The 19,100-nt window shown below is 40.9% G+C and overlaps 2 protein-coding genes across 7 annotated transcripts in view; one reads left to right on the forward strand and one right to left on the reverse strand.

Annotated features, from left to right (window-relative positions):
• PARP9 (poly(ADP-ribose) polymerase family member 9) overlaps window positions 1-10,887 on the forward strand; it is a 15,657-nt gene extending 4,770 nt beyond the window's left edge. Inside the window, exons 4-10 of the mRNA XM_075511945.1 lie at window positions 202-429; window positions 509-727; window positions 1,971-2,046; window positions 2,517-2,891; window positions 3,662-3,810; window positions 5,248-5,422; window positions 9,960-10,887. Coding sequence (XP_075368060.1) covers window positions 202-429; window positions 509-727; window positions 1,971-2,046; window positions 2,517-2,891; window positions 3,662-3,810; window positions 5,248-5,422; window positions 9,960-10,267 — 1,530 coding nt within the window. The 3' untranslated portion in view covers window positions 10,268-10,887. The remainder of the gene's footprint in view (window positions 1-201; window positions 430-508; window positions 728-1,970; window positions 2,047-2,516; window positions 2,892-3,661; window positions 3,811-5,247; window positions 5,423-9,959) is intronic.
• The window catches only part of FAIM (Fas apoptotic inhibitory molecule), an 8,997-nt gene continuing 775 nt past the window's right edge, over window positions 10,879-19,100 (reverse strand). For 2 of the 6 annotated variants that reach the window (XM_075511953.1, XM_075511952.1), the window contains exons 2-5: window positions 16,675-16,810; window positions 16,076-16,304; window positions 14,565-14,614; window positions 12,437-13,096 (exon numbers count right to left, since the gene is read on the reverse strand). In XM_075511953.1, the coding sequence (XP_075368068.1) occupies window positions 12,947-13,096; window positions 14,565-14,614; window positions 16,076-16,304; window positions 16,675-16,785 (540 nt within the window). In that variant the 5' untranslated portion in view covers window positions 16,786-16,810 and the 3' untranslated portion in view covers window positions 12,437-12,946. Of the gene's footprint in view, window positions 10,982-12,436; window positions 13,097-14,564; window positions 14,615-16,075; window positions 16,305-16,674; window positions 16,811-17,466; window positions 18,458-19,100 lie in introns of those variants that run through there. The other 4 variants (XR_012777123.1, XR_012777124.1, XM_075511956.1 and 1 more) reach the window with 4 other exon arrangements.

Genomic DNA, 19,100 nt, shown 5'->3' on the forward strand with positions numbered 1-19,100 from the left:
ATTTACTGCCACTAGAAGGTGCATACTTTGATGTATTCCAGCGCTGCCCTTAGTAGTAGTAAGAGAACCTTTCAAACAGCTGATCTGCTGCAGTCAGGCTTTTTTAAAGGAATTGTTCCTAGAAAGATTGCTCTCTATAGTAGCAAAGCTTGCAAATAGTAAACTTGAAGTACACTGAAACTTTGCACTCTTTTCTTCCAGACTACAGCTGTTGTTAATTCTGTGTTTATGAATGGCGAACCTTACTCTTCAGTTTCAAGAAGATTACTGCAAAAAGCGGGTTCAGCTCTTCAGGATGAATTTCAGTCTCATCTTAGATATTCCTCATCTTATAAGGAACTCATAGTAACAAAAGGGTATAATCTGCCCTGTGATCTTGTACTGCATGTTGTATGGCTGCAATACCGCCACAGGGTGTTACTGTGTGAGGTGATGATCAGTTAGATTGGATTTTAATTGATTTTCATGTTGAGTGGTGTGAGGACTAAAACACTTGTTTTTCCTGCAGGAATTAAAAGTTGCGGTGACAAGATGCCTGGATTACTTTTGGGACTACCAATCTCCCTCAGTTTCTTTTCCAGCAAATGGGATTTGGTCGTTAATGCTGCCTGTTGATACAGTGGCAGAGATCATGATTGAAGAGGTTTTAAATTTTGCCAGGGCACACCCAGAGAAGGAGATAGATGTGCAGTTTGTCTGTTGCCCAGATGACTACAATGCCTATCAGGTAACAAATTTGTTGTTAACTGCCAATAAGGAAAGCCCAAAACTGTAAAAATATTCCCATAGATGACTACAAATTAAGATCATCTAATTCCATACTACTTATAACATTTGTGAGCGGCAGGTCCCTTTATGAAACTATTTGTCTCATTAACAGGTATTATTAATCTGTACAAAACTTTATTTTCTCTTCACTAAAGCCAAAGTCTTCACCCTGTGGTCTGATAGCAAGGGGAGGGAACTCGGAAATTCCCATGACTATCAGTGAATTTATAAGAATGAGTTAAGAGTAACTCTTAACTCATTAGGGAGTAAGCTTATTCCTCCTCAGGAAATTTCTTTAACTAATTTTTTTGGTGTGAAGTTCCTAGGGCAAAACACTATCAACACATTATATGACCTAACATGGTAGAAGGGTTGCAGACAGACACTGGATAATTTCAACTGCAGGGTGCCATTTTCTACCTTTTGAATATTTGACCGATGTGATTAATACACAACTATTTTAGATAGCCATCTACTATAAAAGTACAGAGTTTGCTTTTGTTCCCATTTAACTTCAACCATCCGTTCTTTCAACAGGTGCAAGAACTCGGTGGAGGGGGGTTGGAACTAGACCATCTTTAAGGTCCCTTCCAACCCAAACCATTCTATGATTCTAAGATCAGATCCATGTTCTGTAACAGTCCCATAAACTCTAAAGGAAGCTGTATGACAGCTGTGTGCTCATCACTTAATCCCTTGATAATGAGGGCACAGCAGAAACTCTTTTTGCTGAAAAAAGAAGGAAAGGCAATTTGCCAGATGCCAAATCCACTGCCTAGCAGAGTAGCGCTTCTCAGAGGCTTTCCACGTGTGATCATGAAGAGGAGCTTTGTGGTAAAGGCAGGGGAATAGTCTGGGTTTTAAAACTGAGTAAGGATTCATCAGCATTAAACTGCAAGTAATGAACACCTTTATCTACTGTGGTTCCATGAATTCCAGATATGCCACAACCACAAGGAGTTGGTAAAGGTGCCATTCAGTGTGTAAGGTGTCTTACCTTAGGAGATGTAGAAGAACAGGAATGCATTTGATATTGTCAGGAGTAACACTTTGGGACAAATGTCAGCTGTTAACAATTTCAGAATTTGGGGGGGGTGGTGTAACTACAGCTGTAAACTGCTTATCTAACAGAATTTTGAAGAGATGAATTGTGTATTTGACAACAGAGATTGCAAACTGCTCCTAAACTTTTCTCTTTCAAGGTTTTCCTGAGAAAACTTTATTCAGCAACACACAAACTGGAAAAAAAGCAATATTACAACAGAAGTGATCATTTGAGTAAGTAATGAACAGAAGGGGCATTTTGAATAAATGAGCACTCCAGATTTGAGAATCTGAAATCGCATTCCTTTAAGAAGAGCTTAGTATTTGCATATGTGTCTTGGGGAAAGGGAGAGGCAAAAATGTGTGAGCACTTTGCATTTTTACATTAATAGGAATGGAACTGGGCAGTCCCTTATAAGATTTTCAAACATAACAGTGCCTTCTGTGGCTTGTTATTCAAACATAACAGTGCCTAACTTGTTGGAAGTCATTTAGTGGAAGGCAAATAAATTCTGCATGTGTGGGGGTTGTTTTTTCCTGGAAACCTTACCTCCTGGTATCTGATCTCTTCTCTTTGAGCATACCAGAAGAGTAGTGTGTTTCTTGCACTGTACATCTTGGATTACATATAGGAATTTGTGATAGCACTTGAAAGCTCTTTACTCTTCCAATGCGCTTGTATAAAAAAAAAATCTTTCTTCCAGGTACAGAATCAGGCAGTCAGAGCATAAAAGAGACTGCAAATAACAAACTAGCTATTGAACTTGAAGGGAACATGCAGACAGCATTGGAAGCAGCAGAATCGTGGATCCAAAGCATGGTACAAATTCAGGAAAGCCACCGTGCTGTTATTGAAAACAACTACATTTTTAGCCTCGGTAAAAATGAGTTTGCAGAACTATCTCAAGAGCAGCATTCTAGTGTACGTGTATCAGAAGAAGTGCGAGGTGGAAAAGCAAGACTGGAGTTTCAGGGACCCCCTGATGCTGTGATTGATGCAGTGCTTACAACTGAAAAATTACTGCTTCGTATGCAAGGGAAGACTACAGCCAAACAAGAGGAACTGCTGTACTTAATGGGTATGTAGAATAAATAAGTGACCAATTAATTAAATAAGTGCCTAAATAAGGTCAAGTATGAAGCAACATATATCTGTGCATTGCTGAGAGTGGACAGACATGCATTCAGTTCACACACATACTTAATACATAATTAAAGAATTGCTTTAATTACCGATATTACTATACTTTTATCGTATGAGCCCCTGAAAGAGCGTTTGTTAGCTTCGGTTACTCACTTGGCAATATTCCCAGTAGGGCACAGTTTATACAGGGGCTGGCTGCCGTTGTGCAGCCAGCTGTAATGCTGGCTTCCTCCAGGACAGCTTCACAGTATACCTTTGCTGAGCTCTTTTGCTGGCTACAGCTGGACCACTGTTGCAGGACCCACCAATGGACTTGTTCTGCAGAGCCCTTGTCTTTCACTAACAGTGGATAGAACTAGTGGCATTACACAAAGCTACTGAGTGATCGCTTTTTCCTTGTGTTTGTATAGTCATTCAATATTGATACCATTATATGAAAGTTGGGCTGTGGAGAGATGTAATGGAGAAGATAAATTGCTTTTCTGTGATTCTCTCTCTGGTTTCTTTAATAAATGTAGAAAAAATGAATAAATTAATATATATATATCAATCCCTCTCACTATTAGCCTCTGGCATTACTTTGGAGAATATTTAACATTCTTTGTTCTTAACTAAACTACCAAACTAAAGCATTGGATCCCTCCTCCTTGCCTTTGCTTCAGATATTATGATATATGAAAATTGTACTCCCTTGTTTGTATCCAGGCCCACCAGAAGCAGGTCAGCTTTCGGAAGGACACCTTCACAGGACAAATACTGCTAAATGCGTCCAGATTTCACTGGTGGAATCATACTCTCAGGAGTTTAAAGACAGACAGAAACAGTTTGAAAAGGCTGGGCTTCGTGTTCTCAAGGTAAAGAGGGTATTCATGGAAAAACTCAATCTCAGCCTACATATTTGAACTAACATGTTTAACATATGTTTAAAAAACTCAGATGAACTATTTCAATATATTGCTTTTAAAACTTAAGATCAAAATCAGCCTCACCCTTAAAATAGAGGTAGTCTATTATAGATGTAATAAAAAGTATTTTAAACATAATGCAAATAATCACTCAAAAAGTGTGGTTAAATTCTGAGAAGTCCTTTTAACTGTACTGTATATTCTGTCTCTTATGTCATGCTTCAAATGTTCCTTTATAGGACTCTAGAGAACTATGAGATTGGTATGTTAGAATGAGTACAATATTCCAGGGCACTAATGCAGCATCTCTGTTTTCTTGTGAGCTTGACACCAAAAATTAGCAACAGAATTTGTCAGAGTTATGATCTGATTAGTAGTGTGTTGAAGTTGGGCTCTTGCTTGGATATCAGTGCTTAACTGAAGGGGAGAAGGATGAGGCTGTGCAACACAGAAAAATACTGAAGTTTGTAAACAGGGATTTGTGTGCCTAGTAGTAACAGTGGGTAACTGGAAACTAGGCTGCCATGTGCCGAACTGCCTTTTATAGGAGAAAGGTATTTAACATTGAAATAATAGCACATACCAACCCAATGAAAGCAAGTGCTTTTTGATATGCAGAACTAAAGATTTAATTGAGGCTCAACACAAAAGCTGCATCAGAATTTAAAATAGTGCTGTACTGAGGATTGGTCATAGCTCCGTTAAATACTTTTAACAATGCAAAAGCTTGATGGTGCTTCAGCGCCTGCTTGTTTTTAGCTGAGCAGCCAGAAGTCTGGCATGAGCAGGCTGCTGGAGAAGAGGCCTTGCAGGCCCCTGGTACTGACTTTTGCCATAGGACTGTGACTGGCCCTCTGGTCGAGTCAGGCATGGGAGCGAGAGCTGCAGTGTAGCCAATTTGCCTGAAGTTCTGTGTGGTGTTACACTGCATGCAGCCACAGTTTTGAGACACAAGCTAACGTAAAGGCCCGCTTATCTGTGGATCTTTTTTTCCCCAAGAGCTGTAAAGTTTTGATCAACAAGAGCTGAGGTTCTCCATGCCTTACAGGACACTTGCAGTTCTTTACAAGATTAGGCTGTAAGCCCCCACACAGCTTATTTTCACGTATGGTTGATATTCAATCTGTTCAGCACAACTCAAGTACTGGAAATCAGTACACTAGGATATATTCCCAATGATTTCAATGAGAGGCATGGGACAGTGGCATGGCTCTTTTTCTGTGGATCCGCTGCACACTTCACATAACCTCATCTGCTACATGGTCGATGCATATAAGCTAAATCAAATGTTCTTACACTGAAGAACGTAGCCTGAACAAGAGCAATCATGGATTTCATGGATACTGGTCTCTGTTTGCTTATACTACACTATTATTTATGTTACAGATTGAAAAGATACATAATCTTCTTTTATCTGCTGCATTCCAACAAATGAAAAAAAAAAAAGAACAACTACTAGGTACCTCCAAAATAACCCACAAGTTGTACCAGCATGTTCCTGCTCAGTTCTGTAGCTCGGTGTGCCAAACTGGGTTTCACAGGATATATTCTCCACCACCAGGTAATAACTTGCTTTGGTGTCTTTAATCAAAATGAACAGTGACTGACTACTACAGTTGGATTAAAATCAGAAAAAATGGCATTCCTAAACAAGAATTGTTTCCTACCTGCATTTAAAGTCATATGAGCTTACTTTTTCATCTAGAGTAAGATTTTCCTCTTTTTCCTTCCTGATACTGTAGAGTCAGTAAGACTCTGGGAGGATGAGCCTGGATTCTAGCCTAGCCCAGACACTGTTGACAGAATTGTTGATATACACATCGTGCCACCTCCAAGTTTTATTCTGTTGCATCACTCTTTAAAGAAAGTCAACATCCTTATTTGCTTGCTGCAAACATGCATTCAACAGCTTCATGCTTTAAAGCATATTCAGAGGAATCGCAGAATAATTGAAGCTGGAAGGTACTTCTGAAGGTCATCTAGCCTAAGCCACTGCTCAAATCAGGTGTGATCAGAGGCAGCAGATAATCTGACTGAGCAGGCTGCCATTCAAACTAGAGTACACTTAGGTGTGGTGTCCTAAGAAGAAAGTTGTGGTGTCCATGAAACATTGTAGCAGACAGTGTAGTAGACAGATGTTTTCAGAAATGGAAAGAATAAGCATTTGGCACCTCATCCTGCAATAGGTGAGGGGCATGGTATGTTGCTTGTCAAATGCAGAACTGGGATTTCAGGCAATAAATGGTTCAAAAAGTGGAGATTTCCCTTCCCTTTTCTATGCAATGTACGTGGCACATTTTCACACTTTCAAAGTAATAAAGAGGATGATGGTCTAATCATCATCGACACAAGAAGGAACAGAGACACCCAATCTATTAATGCATGGCTCCGTGGCTGGTGTCATCGCCACGGATTTGGTTTTTTTGACAACGGGATGGCCTACACAGCACCGGGCTTGCTGGCGTCTGATGGGATTCATCTTTCTCAAAGGGGAAAGAGAATCTTCGCTCAGGAACTTGTGGGGCTCGTCGACAGAGCTTTAAACTAGACTTGAAGGGGGAGGGGGATAATATCAGGCTTGCCCGAGGGAAGCTCAGGGACGATGTGCCATGGTTAGAGGGAGCGGGTGCCAGCGAGGGCACTCGGCCTGTGTCTCCAAGATGTGCGGGGTACGCCGGGGCACAGTCGAAGTCGAGCAGAGTTACGCTAGGGGATACTGAGGCAATAGGAGCCAAGAGGGAAATGCCAGGGAAACGCCTCAAAGCATAGAAGGGGTGTTCTTCTATGAAGGAGACACGGATGACAGCCCAGCTGAAGTGCCTCTACACCAATGCACGCAGCATGGGCAACAAGCAGGAGGAGTTGGAAGCCATTGTACATCAGGAAAACTATGATATGGTTGCCATCACGGAAACGTGGTGGGATGACTCGCACAACTGGAGTGCGGCGGTGGATGGCTATAAACTCTTCAGGAGGGACAGGCGAGGCAGGAGAGGTGGTGGGGTAGCCCTGTATGTTAGGGAGTGTCTGGATAGTTTAGAGCTCAATGATGGTGACGATAGGGTGGAGTGTCTATGGGTAAGAATCAGGGGGAAGGCCAACAAGGCAGATATTGTGGTGGGAGTCTGTTACAGACCACCCAACCAGGATGAGGAGACAGATGAACTATTCTATAAGCAGCTGGGAGAAGCCTCATGATCACTAGCCCTTGTTCTTGTGGGGGATTTCAACCTGCCGGATGTCTGCTGGAAATACAATACAGCAGAGAGGAAACAGTCCAGGAGGTTCCTGGAGTGTGTGGCAGATAACTTCCTGACACAGCTGGTGAGCGAGCCAACTAGGGAAGGTGCCCCGCTGTACCTGTTGTTCATGAACAGAGAAGGACTTGTGAGCCATGTGGTGGTTGGAGGCTGTCTTGGGCAGAGTGATCACGAAATGATAGAGTTTTTGATACGTGGAGAAGCGGCAAGGGGGGTCAGCAGAACTGCCACCTTAGACTTCTGGAGGGCGGACTTTGGCCTGTTTAGGAGACTGGTCGAGAGAGTCCCCTGAGAGGCAGCCCTAATGGGCAAAGGAGTCCAGGAAGGCTGGACATTCTTCAAGGAGGAAGTCCTAAAGGCACAAGAGCGGGCTGTCCCCAGGTGCCGAAAGACGAGCCGGTGGGGAAGAAGACCGGCCTGGCTGACTAGAGAGCTCTGGCTTGAACTCAGGAAAAAGAGGAGAGTCTATGACCTCTGGAAGAAGGGGCAAGCAACTCAGGAGGACTACAAAGGTGTAGCAAGGCTGTGCAGGGAGAAAATTAGAAGGGCCAAAGCTGAGCTAGAGCTCAATCTGGCTGCTGCTGTAAAAGACAACAAAAAACACTTCTTCAAATACATTAGCAGCAAAAGGAGAGCTAAGGAGAATCTCCAGCCCCTAATAGATGGGGGAAGGAACACAGTGACCAAGGATGAGGAAAAGGCTGAGGTACTTAACGCCTTCTTTGCCTCAGTCTTTAATAGTAGGGCCAGTTGTTCTCTGGGTACCCAGCCCCCCGAGTCGGAAGATAGGGACGGGGACCAGAATGGAGCCCCCATAATCCAGGGGGAAATGGTTAGTGACCTGCTGCACCACTTAGACACTCACAAGTCTATGGGGCCTGATGAGATCCACCCAAGGGTACTGAAGGAACTGGCAGAAGTGCTCACCAAGCCCCTTTCCATCATTTACCAGCAGTCCTGGCTAACTGGGGAGGTCCCTGCTGACTGGAGATTAGCTAATGTGACGCCCATCTTCAAGAAGGGCCGGAAGGAGGATCCAGAGGACTACAGGCCTGTCAGCCTGACCTCGGTGCTGGGGAAGCTGATGGAGCAGATCATCCTGAGTGCTATCACATGGCATGTAGAGGATAACCAAGGGATCAAGCCCAGCCAGCATGGGTTCAGGAAAGGCAGGTCCTGCTTGACCAACCTGATCGCCTTCTACGACAAGGTGACCCTACTGGTGGATGAGGGAAGGGCTGTGGATGTTGTCTATCTAGACTTCAGTAAAGCCTTTGACATGGTTTCCCACAGCATTCTCCTGGAGAAACTGGCAGCTCATGGCTTGGACAGGTGTACTCTTCGCTGGGCCGGGCCCAAAGAGTGGTGGTGAATGGAGTTTACTCCAGTTGGCGGCTGGTCACAAGCGGTGTTCCCCAGAGCTCTGTGTTGGGGCCAGTTCTGTTTAATATCTTTATCAATGATCTGGACGAGGGGATCGAGTGCACCCTCAGTAAGTTTGCAGATGACACCAAGTTGTGTGGGAGTGTTGATCTGCTGGAGGGTAGGCAGGCTCTGCAGAGGGACCTGGACAGGCTGGATTGATGGGCCGAGGTCAGTTGTATGAGGTTTAACAAGGTCAAGTGCAAGGTCCTGCACTTGGGCCACAGCAACCCCATGCAACGCTACAGGCTTGGGGAAGAGTGGCTGGAAAGCTGCCTGGCAGAGAAGGACCTGGGGGTGTTGGTTGACAGCCGGCTGAGTATGAGCCAGCAGTGTGCCCAGGTGGCCAAGAAAGCCAATGGCATCCTGGCTTGTATCAAAAATAGTGTGGCCAGCAGGACTAGGGAAGTGATGGTCCCCCTGTACTTGGCACTGGTGAGGCCACACCTCGAATACTGTGTTCAGTGTTGGGTCCCCCACTACAAGAGGGATATTGGGGTACTGGAGCGTGTCCAGAGAAGGGCAACGAAGCTGGTGAAGGGTCTGGAGCACAAGTCTGATGAGGAGTGGCTGAGAGAGCTGGGGTTGTTTAGTCTGGAGAAAAGGAGGCTGAGGGGAGACCTTATCACTCTCTACAGCTACCTGAAAGAGGGCTGTAGAGAGGTGGGGTCGGTCTCTTCTCCCAGGTAACAAGTGACAGGACAAGAGGAAATGGCCTCAAGTTGCGCCAGGGGAGTTTTAGACTGGATATTAGGAAATTTTACTTCACTGAAATGGTCATCAAGCATTGGAACAGGCTGCCCAGGGAAGTGGTTGAGTCGCCATCCCTGGAGGTATTTAAAAGATGTTTGGATGAGGTGCTTAGGGACATGGTGTAGTGGTGGACTTGGCAGTGCTAGGTTAATGGTTGGACTCAATGATCTTAAAGGTCTTTTCCAACCTATATGATTCTGTGATTCTGTAATTTCATTTCTTTCTTTGCACTTTTCCATATGATACTGTAATAGCATTTTTATGCAGCATTCTCCTTATAAATCCCAAAGCTTTTTTTGTAGTTTGCGTTATTAAAAACTTACCTTCTTTGGTGCTTATCAGAGTCCCTAGTACATGATGACAGAAGTGTTTATATAAATACCTTGATATTTCTATCACTGGATTAACAGTTAAATCCAAACGGTCACCACTGAAGTAGCGGTTAAATTGGAACGGCCTTCAGCTGTCATTGCTCGTGATTTTGATGGGAGGTCAGAGCCACTTAATGCAAATTTACTTCCAAAAGGATGGCACGCATTGAGCAGTAACAAAAAACGTAATACTGAATCAAGAAGCAAGCAGTCTCTTAGTACTACCACCCTAAAAGAACCAATTGTTAAAGGCTTTTTTTTTTCTTCTGAAAAGTTTTCTTTTTTTTTCCAGAACAAAAGTATGGAGCTGGCATCTACTTTAAAAGGAACCCAAAAAGCCTAATGGAGGGTAAAGATATGTGGGAAACAGACTCTAAAATGTATGTGTTCGAGGCTGATGTGTTAACAGGCTCATACACTAAAGGCAAGCCATCTTATATTATGCCACCGGCAGTCAAGGGGGATGCCACTAAGGGGTATGACAGCTTAGTAGATGATGTAAACAATCCTGACACCTTTGTCATTTGCAACAGCATTGGGGCCCTTCCGCAATATTTGTTGACTTGTTCCCAAGTGAGGGAGAGGTATATGGCCCTCTGAGGAAACCAGTAGCATCCTGAGTAAGAATTAATCAGAACTGTAGCTATTGGAAGACTCCCCTCAGAACAAAGTCTCGTACTTAGATTTTAAGAGGATGCTCTACCTAGTAAATGCTGTGATCCAAGTGCCTCGTGCAAAGTGCTCCGAAACATCGGTGAACAAAAAAAGTAAGTCAATACCTTGAGGAGATTAGAAAAAAAATTATCTGTGACTGCAAAAGGAAGGGAAAGCATCACAAAATACAGTTTAACATTTATCTGGTCATTTACTTTATGCCTTAAAGTGTTCTGAGCGTGTGACTATACGCTTGATGTTTGTGTAGGTTGCCATTCTTACATTACATTTGCTTAATCTGAGATATTGCATATATTAGCAAAACCCAAGAAATCTTGGTTGTGCCTTTGATTCTTAAATTTTCTTTTGACTTAAATAGCTGACTGTATCAGGTGAAAGCTGTTTCCTAGTTAGGGACATGCTATTAAATACACATCGTTATGACAAATGTGAGGCAATACTTCATGATTTCTAACAGTAGTTGCTGTTACAGTTTTTATTAGTTAAGAGATTCCGAGCATTGTAGATACATGTATTCAAAATAAAAAGTATGAATGACACTGTCAGCTAACCTGTTATTTTTCCATATAGTCTTAAGAATGTGACTTGGACTGTATTTGAGCTTCAGATTTCTCAGTGCTGTTCAATCTCTTTGAAAGGCTACAAAATAGCAGAGAACTGGTTCAGGCTACAGCTTGAAATTGCTCTTCCATTAATCTACCTTTACCAATATCTTTTAAAGATTACGGTGTCAACCTTGTAGCTAGGTATCCCCATGTTGTTTCTGTAGTGACCTGAAGCCAGTAAATGGAAAAGCCTAAGAGCTAGTATACTCCTTTCAGCGCAAAAGGGGATTCAGTCCAGCTCTCAGGTACTTTGAAACTTTCTGTACTAAAGCCTGAAACTGTGTCTGATCTTAGCAGGATTTAAAAACAAATTATTGCCCCGAACTAAAAGCTACTACCAGATTTGTCCAATCTGAAGCATTTAAAACCACCAGTTATGGTCCTAACTGAACACCTGACCAGCTTATAACAGTGCTGTAATACAGAAATAAAGGCTCATCTGCCAATGTCACGTCTGCTTCTAGATTGACAAGTCATCTATGGTTGAAACTGTAGTTATCTGGGGAGAAGAAAGGCTCGCATAAAATTATTAAAAAACAACAGCTGTCATATGAAAAGCATTTCATCCACATGTAAAGCACTGTGCTAGCAGAGAGCAGTCTGAACCCTAAAACATAGATGAAATCAGCATTTAATAAAACTCTTCAAAATAATTTGTTAATGAACTCCCAGCACATTTGTACTGCACCTGCAACTCCCAAGATAGCAGTCATAGTGCTAGGAACCACTCACAAGTCCAAAAGAAATTATGTTATAAAAGTCTAATTCTGAACTTTTAAGTGAGGTTGCAAGTGGAAAAATTTTTAGAACCATTGCAAAACAAAGTTTTTAATTAATATAATAATATTTGGGGGGTTTTAAAATTATTTTTAAGATTCGCTATGTCTACATTGTTGCAAAAGGGTAGCTTTTGTACCGTGTGAGCCTACGCTCTAGTGTAACATCAAATGGGACACCCCCCCCCCCCCCCCCCCCCCCGCCATGAACTTGTAAGAACCATCTAATACATACATGTCTTGTTCTCACAGAAATCCCAAGGTTGCTTTTAGACAGTATGCTGGAAGTTTGAAAACAGAATTAGTCTATTTCTGTTTTAACTTTCCATTTAAGCAACCAATTCTTCTCCTCTATTTCTGTCCCATTTTTTCTTATGTTTCTTGATTCACATGTTACTGCCAGGAAAACACCCAGCTGTAGGTTTGAGGTTTGTTAGGCAGCACTGAACAAGAATTAGCTCTTATTTCAGCTTGTTTCAAGAGGTTTCATTTTTTTAAAGGAGTTTCATGGCAGGAATTTTTTTTTCCCCTGTTTTCTTTTTTGAAAAAATTCGGTATGGAGTTTCTGAACTACTGCAACAATTTCTAACAAGCATCAGTTTTCAGAAAACCTCAAAGAATTTTTTTTTGGCACAATGTAACATCTTTTCTCCTACTCGGAATAAAGAACAGTTTTCATAGTGCAGTATTATTTTTAATACTGTCACAAAAGTACTGGTAACAATGTATTTCATTTAATAACCTTTTTATTAACTTTGCAACTCTTCTTAACAGCATCTGAAAAACGTTGGTAGTCAGTTTAATAGAAAAAATAATTACTGAGAAAATTCTAACAGCTTACTCGAATACCCAGCACATACGTCCTTCTCTCTCCACATACACCTGCAGTTTATAAAGATACAGTCTTACTGAATATTTATCTTGCATTTTATTATAGCTAGATTTTTTTCTAGTATATAATTTCTACTGAAGTTCACCTGTGCTCTCTGCACTTTGTGATATAATATATATTCTATATTTATATATAGTTTTTTAAAAACTGGTAATGTAAGAGGTTGTATATAATTATTTTCATCTTGTCCTCAAAAAGAATAATTTCATATACAGAAACTAGAAAACAAACCCAGCACAAACGAGATGTATCAAGTAGTACATATTAAAATAATTACCACAGTAATTGAAAATTCCTGATCTTAGTCCTACAATAATCAGTTAACTAGAGGCTACTCCACAGCCTCTGGGATTTCTCTGTCATCCACAATAAGGGTATGAATAATTCCTTCCTTTCGTTTTCCACTACTGACAGCCTTAATGCGACAGCTGTGATCACCAACACTGAAGTGAGTTTCAGTCCCATCTTCTACAAATTCACCCTGGGAGAAAGGAGACAAGAAGAAAACCAGGCACACGCTATTTTAGTAAAATAAAAGCTTGAGCGCATCAGACTGCTTCCAAAATCAAGATCACTTGCAGTTCCCACAACTAGAGCAGCCGTAGGTAGCTGTGACAAATACAGCGCAAATGCTGAGTAAAGCTGCAGAATCTCAGATAGGGCTTTGTCGAGGTGTCCAGTTAAAGATTTATGGGTATTAGATGACAATCAAAATTACACATAATCAGAAATGGTAAAGTTGGAGTTTGTGAATTAATGTCGTTGATCCATGTCAGTAAAACAAAACCAGAAAAGACAGTTTCCTTCCGAGTTGTGCAGTACAGCCAGTAAATACCACACAAACCTGCGCTGAAGGGGCAGTAAAACGTGAAGGATTGAGTGGTACTTTCTACAGCAGGACAAAGAGATCCCCGAACTGAGTGTAACAGTTGTCTATTTTGGATACACAGCTCCTGCTGCAGTTATGCAATTTCCTGCTACGGATTTTGCCACACATGGCTGTGTTTTTGTCATCATCTTTGGGAGAGCAGAAAAATCTGTGTGCCACTCTAATGCAAGCACAGTTTGGCAACTAAACCTGTACTCATAGCTTGCAAGAATATCTCCTAGTGCATTTATTACATTATAGAAAAGGCTGAGAACAATCAAGAGCAGAAGTTCTGATTCACTGAGAGAGGATGTTTCTTCCCCTGATTACCGAAGAATCGTTTGGTGAATCTTTTCATCCTATTCTCAAGTACAGCAAAACTGTTGATTTTACAATTTGTACCCATCCAGGGGATTACTTGTGGCAGTAGTAATCATGGTGACAACTCTCTGGTGAGAAAGCATATCCTTCAAGGACGGGGAAGCCTACACAGTATGCACATTGAAACCCATCATAATATAAAGACACTAAATAGATTAAGCCTTCTGGTTGTCAACCTGCTCTAAAAATTAATGCAGATGTGACAGAAAGACAAAAGATTTTATTTGTTCCAACAAGGCTCTTGAGCCCAAAGTGTTAGGGACCATCTCAAGATAGAAAAAAAGTCGTCAGTCATAACAGACTATATGTGTTGAACTTTCAGTCACCACTAACACGAGCAGGTTTGGATGAGGTGGCTCTACACTCTACATCAAACTCAAGTCCCTCCCACTCCCCTGAATGTTCTCTCCCTAAAAACCCTGGACAACCAACCCAGAAGATTTATTTTGCTTGTCTAAAAAGTGTAAACAAAAGTACTGTTTATCCTTAAATAGACAGATGTTTGGCATCCTAGCTGAAATACTGTCAGCTGTAAAATACAGTGAAGGACATTTGGAACAGACTAATAGTGTACTGGCTGCCTAGGCGTATGCTCATACTCTGTGCTAAAGTGAGGTAATGTGCCTCTCTGTGGCTTATTTTGCTAAGCTCTGGTTATCTAGCCATAGCCTAGGAAAAGCCTTTGGAAATGATTACGTACCGCTGTTTCCATTTTTTGACCATTGCACCACACATCCATAGTGTCCTTTTCTGTGGAGGAAAGAGAAAACAAAAAGTACAAAGAACAAGATATTTTTGTTTTCCCCTACAGACAGGAAGATCTAGGAATTTTAAAAATTTACTGTTGAATTTTACTTTCAGTTCCCAAAAGTTGTTCCTAATTAGCCACAGTACCTGGGTTACAGAATTTGTTCTTGCATTGGAGAGATGGGAGGCTCTGTCATCAGGGGGCAAACAACTGTTGCTATGAACATACATTTTTACCTCTCCCTAGGCCTGGCTATTAACACTGGGTTGTTCTGAATATTGTCAGAGATGTTAAACTGAAAATCATTCTTAAACTGAATATCTTGAAGACAGAAAAATGAAGTAATTTCTGCTAATTATTTGTGTGCTGTTTCAATGAAGCTCTAACATTTTTTCCAGGTGGTTTTAATTCAAAAGCAGCATTATTTAACATCCATCAAACTGTTTGTATTCTTAAAATATCCTTGAAAACCCAAGTACCACTTTAAATATGAATCTTAAGATTTTTTTCATTTGAAACAGAATATTCTTTTACTTCTCCCAGCACATCCTCCTTGAATTACTTTGCTCTAGAATTCACATTACTGACATTGTCATCCACAGGACATCAGCAGAGAGCTCAACACTGCTTGCCTTTTAAGTAAGCACAGGGAGATTAGAAGTCTGTGAGGAGCCTGATCTGTTTCTGGCATTAAAATTGTATTTCTTCGCCGCCCCTCTTCATCTTAGGGCAGTTCATTCTGTCCTGAGGCTGAAGAAGAGATCATAGCCCCAGATCTCTTGGCTTCAGGTCTAACCATACAGCAATACCTAAGTGAAAGTTTTCCCACTAGATGCCACAGACAAATTCCTCAGGGGATCCCTTCCTCCCATCTGCTTGTTATGTATTTGGGAAAGGGGGGCAGAAGAGAAGAAACATAATCTGAAGGTTTTAGATTAAATTTGTAGTTAAGAAGTGATGCAGAAAAAGGATGCTGATTAATCTATCAAAAACGTAGAATAACATTGTTGCACTTCTTCAGTTAAAAACTCCTTGACCTTGGCTTATGATTTTTGGAAGGAAAGCCTGGTTACCTGGTTTACAAACTTACACACACAGTGGGTTTGATCACATCGCAGATAACACTTCTATAAGATGCTTCACCTGAAGAACTGTCTTGCTAGGCCAGCTTTATGGATACAAAAGCCATAACTCCTTCCAACCCTTTTTTTTTTTTTTCCCTTCTTTTAAATCTAGAGCATACTGCTGTAGAACAGAACACTGACAGCAGGCTCACACAGGTGTAACAAGACCATTATTTTTCAGACTGTCTTTGGCATCTAATTCCAAACTTCTAGACCACTCAGGATTTCACACTGAAACAGTGCTAGCCACTGAACTATGCTTTCTCTTCATTACCAGCTATTAAATGCATACAAGTTTATTCAAAGGCAGCAACATGAAGCCACTCAATGTTTACTTACCTAGAACAACTCTATAGTCTGTACCACCCAAGCTCAGTACCCAAGTGTTGGTTGTTTTTGACCTGTTCTCCATATACTTCTTGAGGCTCTTTCCATTGATCTCCAAAGTATATTCATATGCAAAGCCACTGACTGCATCAATGTTAATAGTAGCTTTTGTTTTGGCTGCTCCAACAGTGAATGTTTCTTTACCCACTAATTTAAACATCCATTCTTTTCTTATTTCTTCCTGTAGAATAAAACAGAGACAATGGGTATTAACTGATAAACCTGAATGCAGGTTTTACTTTAAAAAAAAATTTAACTAGAACTCGGGAAACAGCTCAATACTGAACTATTATTTCAGAATGAACGAATACACAATATTCTGTATGTCTAAAGTGCCTCTGCCCAAGGACAGCAAAGCACTTCATGAATACTCACACCTTAATTGTAACTGAAAAAAAGAATGATGCAGTTCATTAAATTAGGTAAAGTTAAATCAACTGAATATACCTCACTTGCATTTATTAGTCTTTTGTTTGTTCTGATGCCTGTTGCATGGAAGTGCACTTATATAAGCTGTACCATAGTGAATTTTGAGCACATAGCAATTTCACCTTTCCATCAACATAGACAACACGTTTTCCTGAAGTGGTCCCATGTTCAAATTCAATCTTATGAACACCATCACTTAAAGCTACTTCCCAAACAGCCACCAAATCTGTCATCTTCTCTAAGTGGCTGTACAGAGACCTATGGAAACACCAACAAAGTAAATTAATTGTCGTTGAAAGAGTTCAATTACTGATATCTATAGTTCAAAGCTTTACTGCTTCAGGGCAAGTCGCTTTTTACAAATTAAGAATGAGACTTGAAGGAATCAGCTTACAGCACTGCTTATATTTTCATGGTTTTCAAACATTCAAATATGACAAAATCTCACAAAATATAAACAGACAGTTAAACAGGCTCACTTTGACAAACACCATACAAAGACATATGTATCCATCTAACCTCTAAAACTTCAATTTCAGGTGACAGTATGGTTACAAAATTATACTTAGAATTCAGATGCTTCTGGACGGTTCTGTGATTTCTTGCCAGGTGTTAAAATACAGTATTTTGATTGGTCTCTGAGAAAGTGTTGTAGCTTTTTAAACTTGAAAAAATAGTCAGGATGTCCAGTTTAGCTATTACCTGTTTTAATAGATTTGTCTGTAATCTTTCTCATAAACATTACCTACAGCATTCAGAAATGCAACTGCGCACACAAACACCCACAGGGGAGGAGATCTGGCAAGATATCCTTTCATTTAAGTAATTTTTAAAGTTTAGATACAGTCCTAAGTAACCACTGGAACTGTGGATATCTTTCCAAATCTGCTCATACCAAAGTTCTGATTTTTTACCTTACTTCGTCTTCACAGACAGTAATCTCCTCACGGGATGCCATAGTAACCAAAATGGCTTTTAATCCAATTAGCAGCAAGAAAAAAAGAAAAGCAGAATAGCAGCAGAGAAGTGTTGAGGCCTCACTCTTCCTCGTTTTCTCCATTTAAGATAAAGGACATTTTTAAAAGTGTCATGCACTATCGTATATATGATGAAATGCAAACATAATGTTTCTTCTTAGACAGAAAGGCAAATGTACTATGTGCAATTTATCTTAGCTTTATTAGCACATCATAAATTTGTTCGTTATTTGATGGAAAAATGGTTTGCCAAACTTGTGAGCAAAAGCTTAGAAATGGACAACTTGACCAAAGCAGGAACCAACTCCAGAGCTGCCCATCTCAGTCACAAACCATAACAAACTAGGGACTGTTGCCACCTTGGGGAAAGTAAAATAGCACAGGCAACAGTTTCAACCTTCTTGTTTTTCTAAACCACTGCAGTAGTTTTCAACAATCGCATTAGCAGTTTGATCTGGCAATCCAGTCATGAAGTCTATGTGAACTGAACCACAAAGAAATCACTTGTTTCTTACTTAGGACTTTTTTAGATCATGACTCTGGTTTACAACACTGCTGATATTTTTAATTTATCATTTTCAGTAAACAGATTAATTTATGTAAGGGCTATTTGCATTAAGTCTGTGCATATCAATACGTATAATTTAAGTGCAAATAAGTGAATTTTTGATAAATTGTACTTTTCAGTGAAAAATGAATTAAAAGTGAAGTTTTAAGTTCTAGGGTCTCTCTTCAGCATAATAGAGGAGCGTGCGTTTAAAAATTAAACCTCCTTCATTCTGACTTAAGTTTCTATTTTAAAACACTCTCAAGTACACTGCTGTATTACTGTCTGTGGTTTTGTCAGTAATTACACACATTTCTGTTCATAAACTGAAAAATAAGTTTTGAAAACAGTGAAACTGTTTTAAGGATATAAGGATTTAATTCTCACAGTAGTACACCACCTAATCAATGCCAAGGAGGTTGTTTTGGTTGTTCCTCAAATTACAGGTTGATTTCTGTGAAGGCTCGCATCCCCTGACACACGATGGAAGTCAGGTGGGGTGTATTTCTATGCTTCCCCCTTCCCCTTCTCATCAAAGGAGTGGGCGCCAGGGGCTCAGGACAGACCCACGCTTGTCCCTGCCAGCTAATCGACCCAAGAAGTGGCCTCGGGCACAAAAAGCAATGCCAGAAGAGAGGGCACCTGGAGCACATCTACAGCCTACCCACCGAGACTGCATCACCCCTGACAGTACGCAACCCTGCTGCATGAGTTTAGCAGATAATTTAGGATCAATGCTGAAAGGGTTAGGAAACATCCCGGAACATGCAATTTCCAATTTTTTTTTAAACAAATAATCTAGTAATACGCTTTTTTTTTTTTTTCATCAAACCTGAGCACAAAAACCAAACTCTAGGCCAGCTTTGTTTCCTGACGGCCAGTCGATACCATCAGTCCAAAGGGAAAGCCGTACATCACTACAGGATGGGGGACGCCTGCCGCAGTTAGCCCTCAGACATTCACTCACTGCCTCGAATCCAAGGACACGGATTTGTACTAACCGCCGACCGACTCATTTTCTGTT

This window comes from Mycteria americana, chromosome 9, assembly GCF_035582795.1.
Source record: "Mycteria americana isolate JAX WOST 10 ecotype Jacksonville Zoo and Gardens chromosome 9, USCA_MyAme_1.0, whole genome shotgun sequence".
Classification (NCBI taxonomy): Eukaryota; Metazoa; Chordata; class Aves; order Ciconiiformes; family Ciconiidae; genus Mycteria; species Mycteria americana.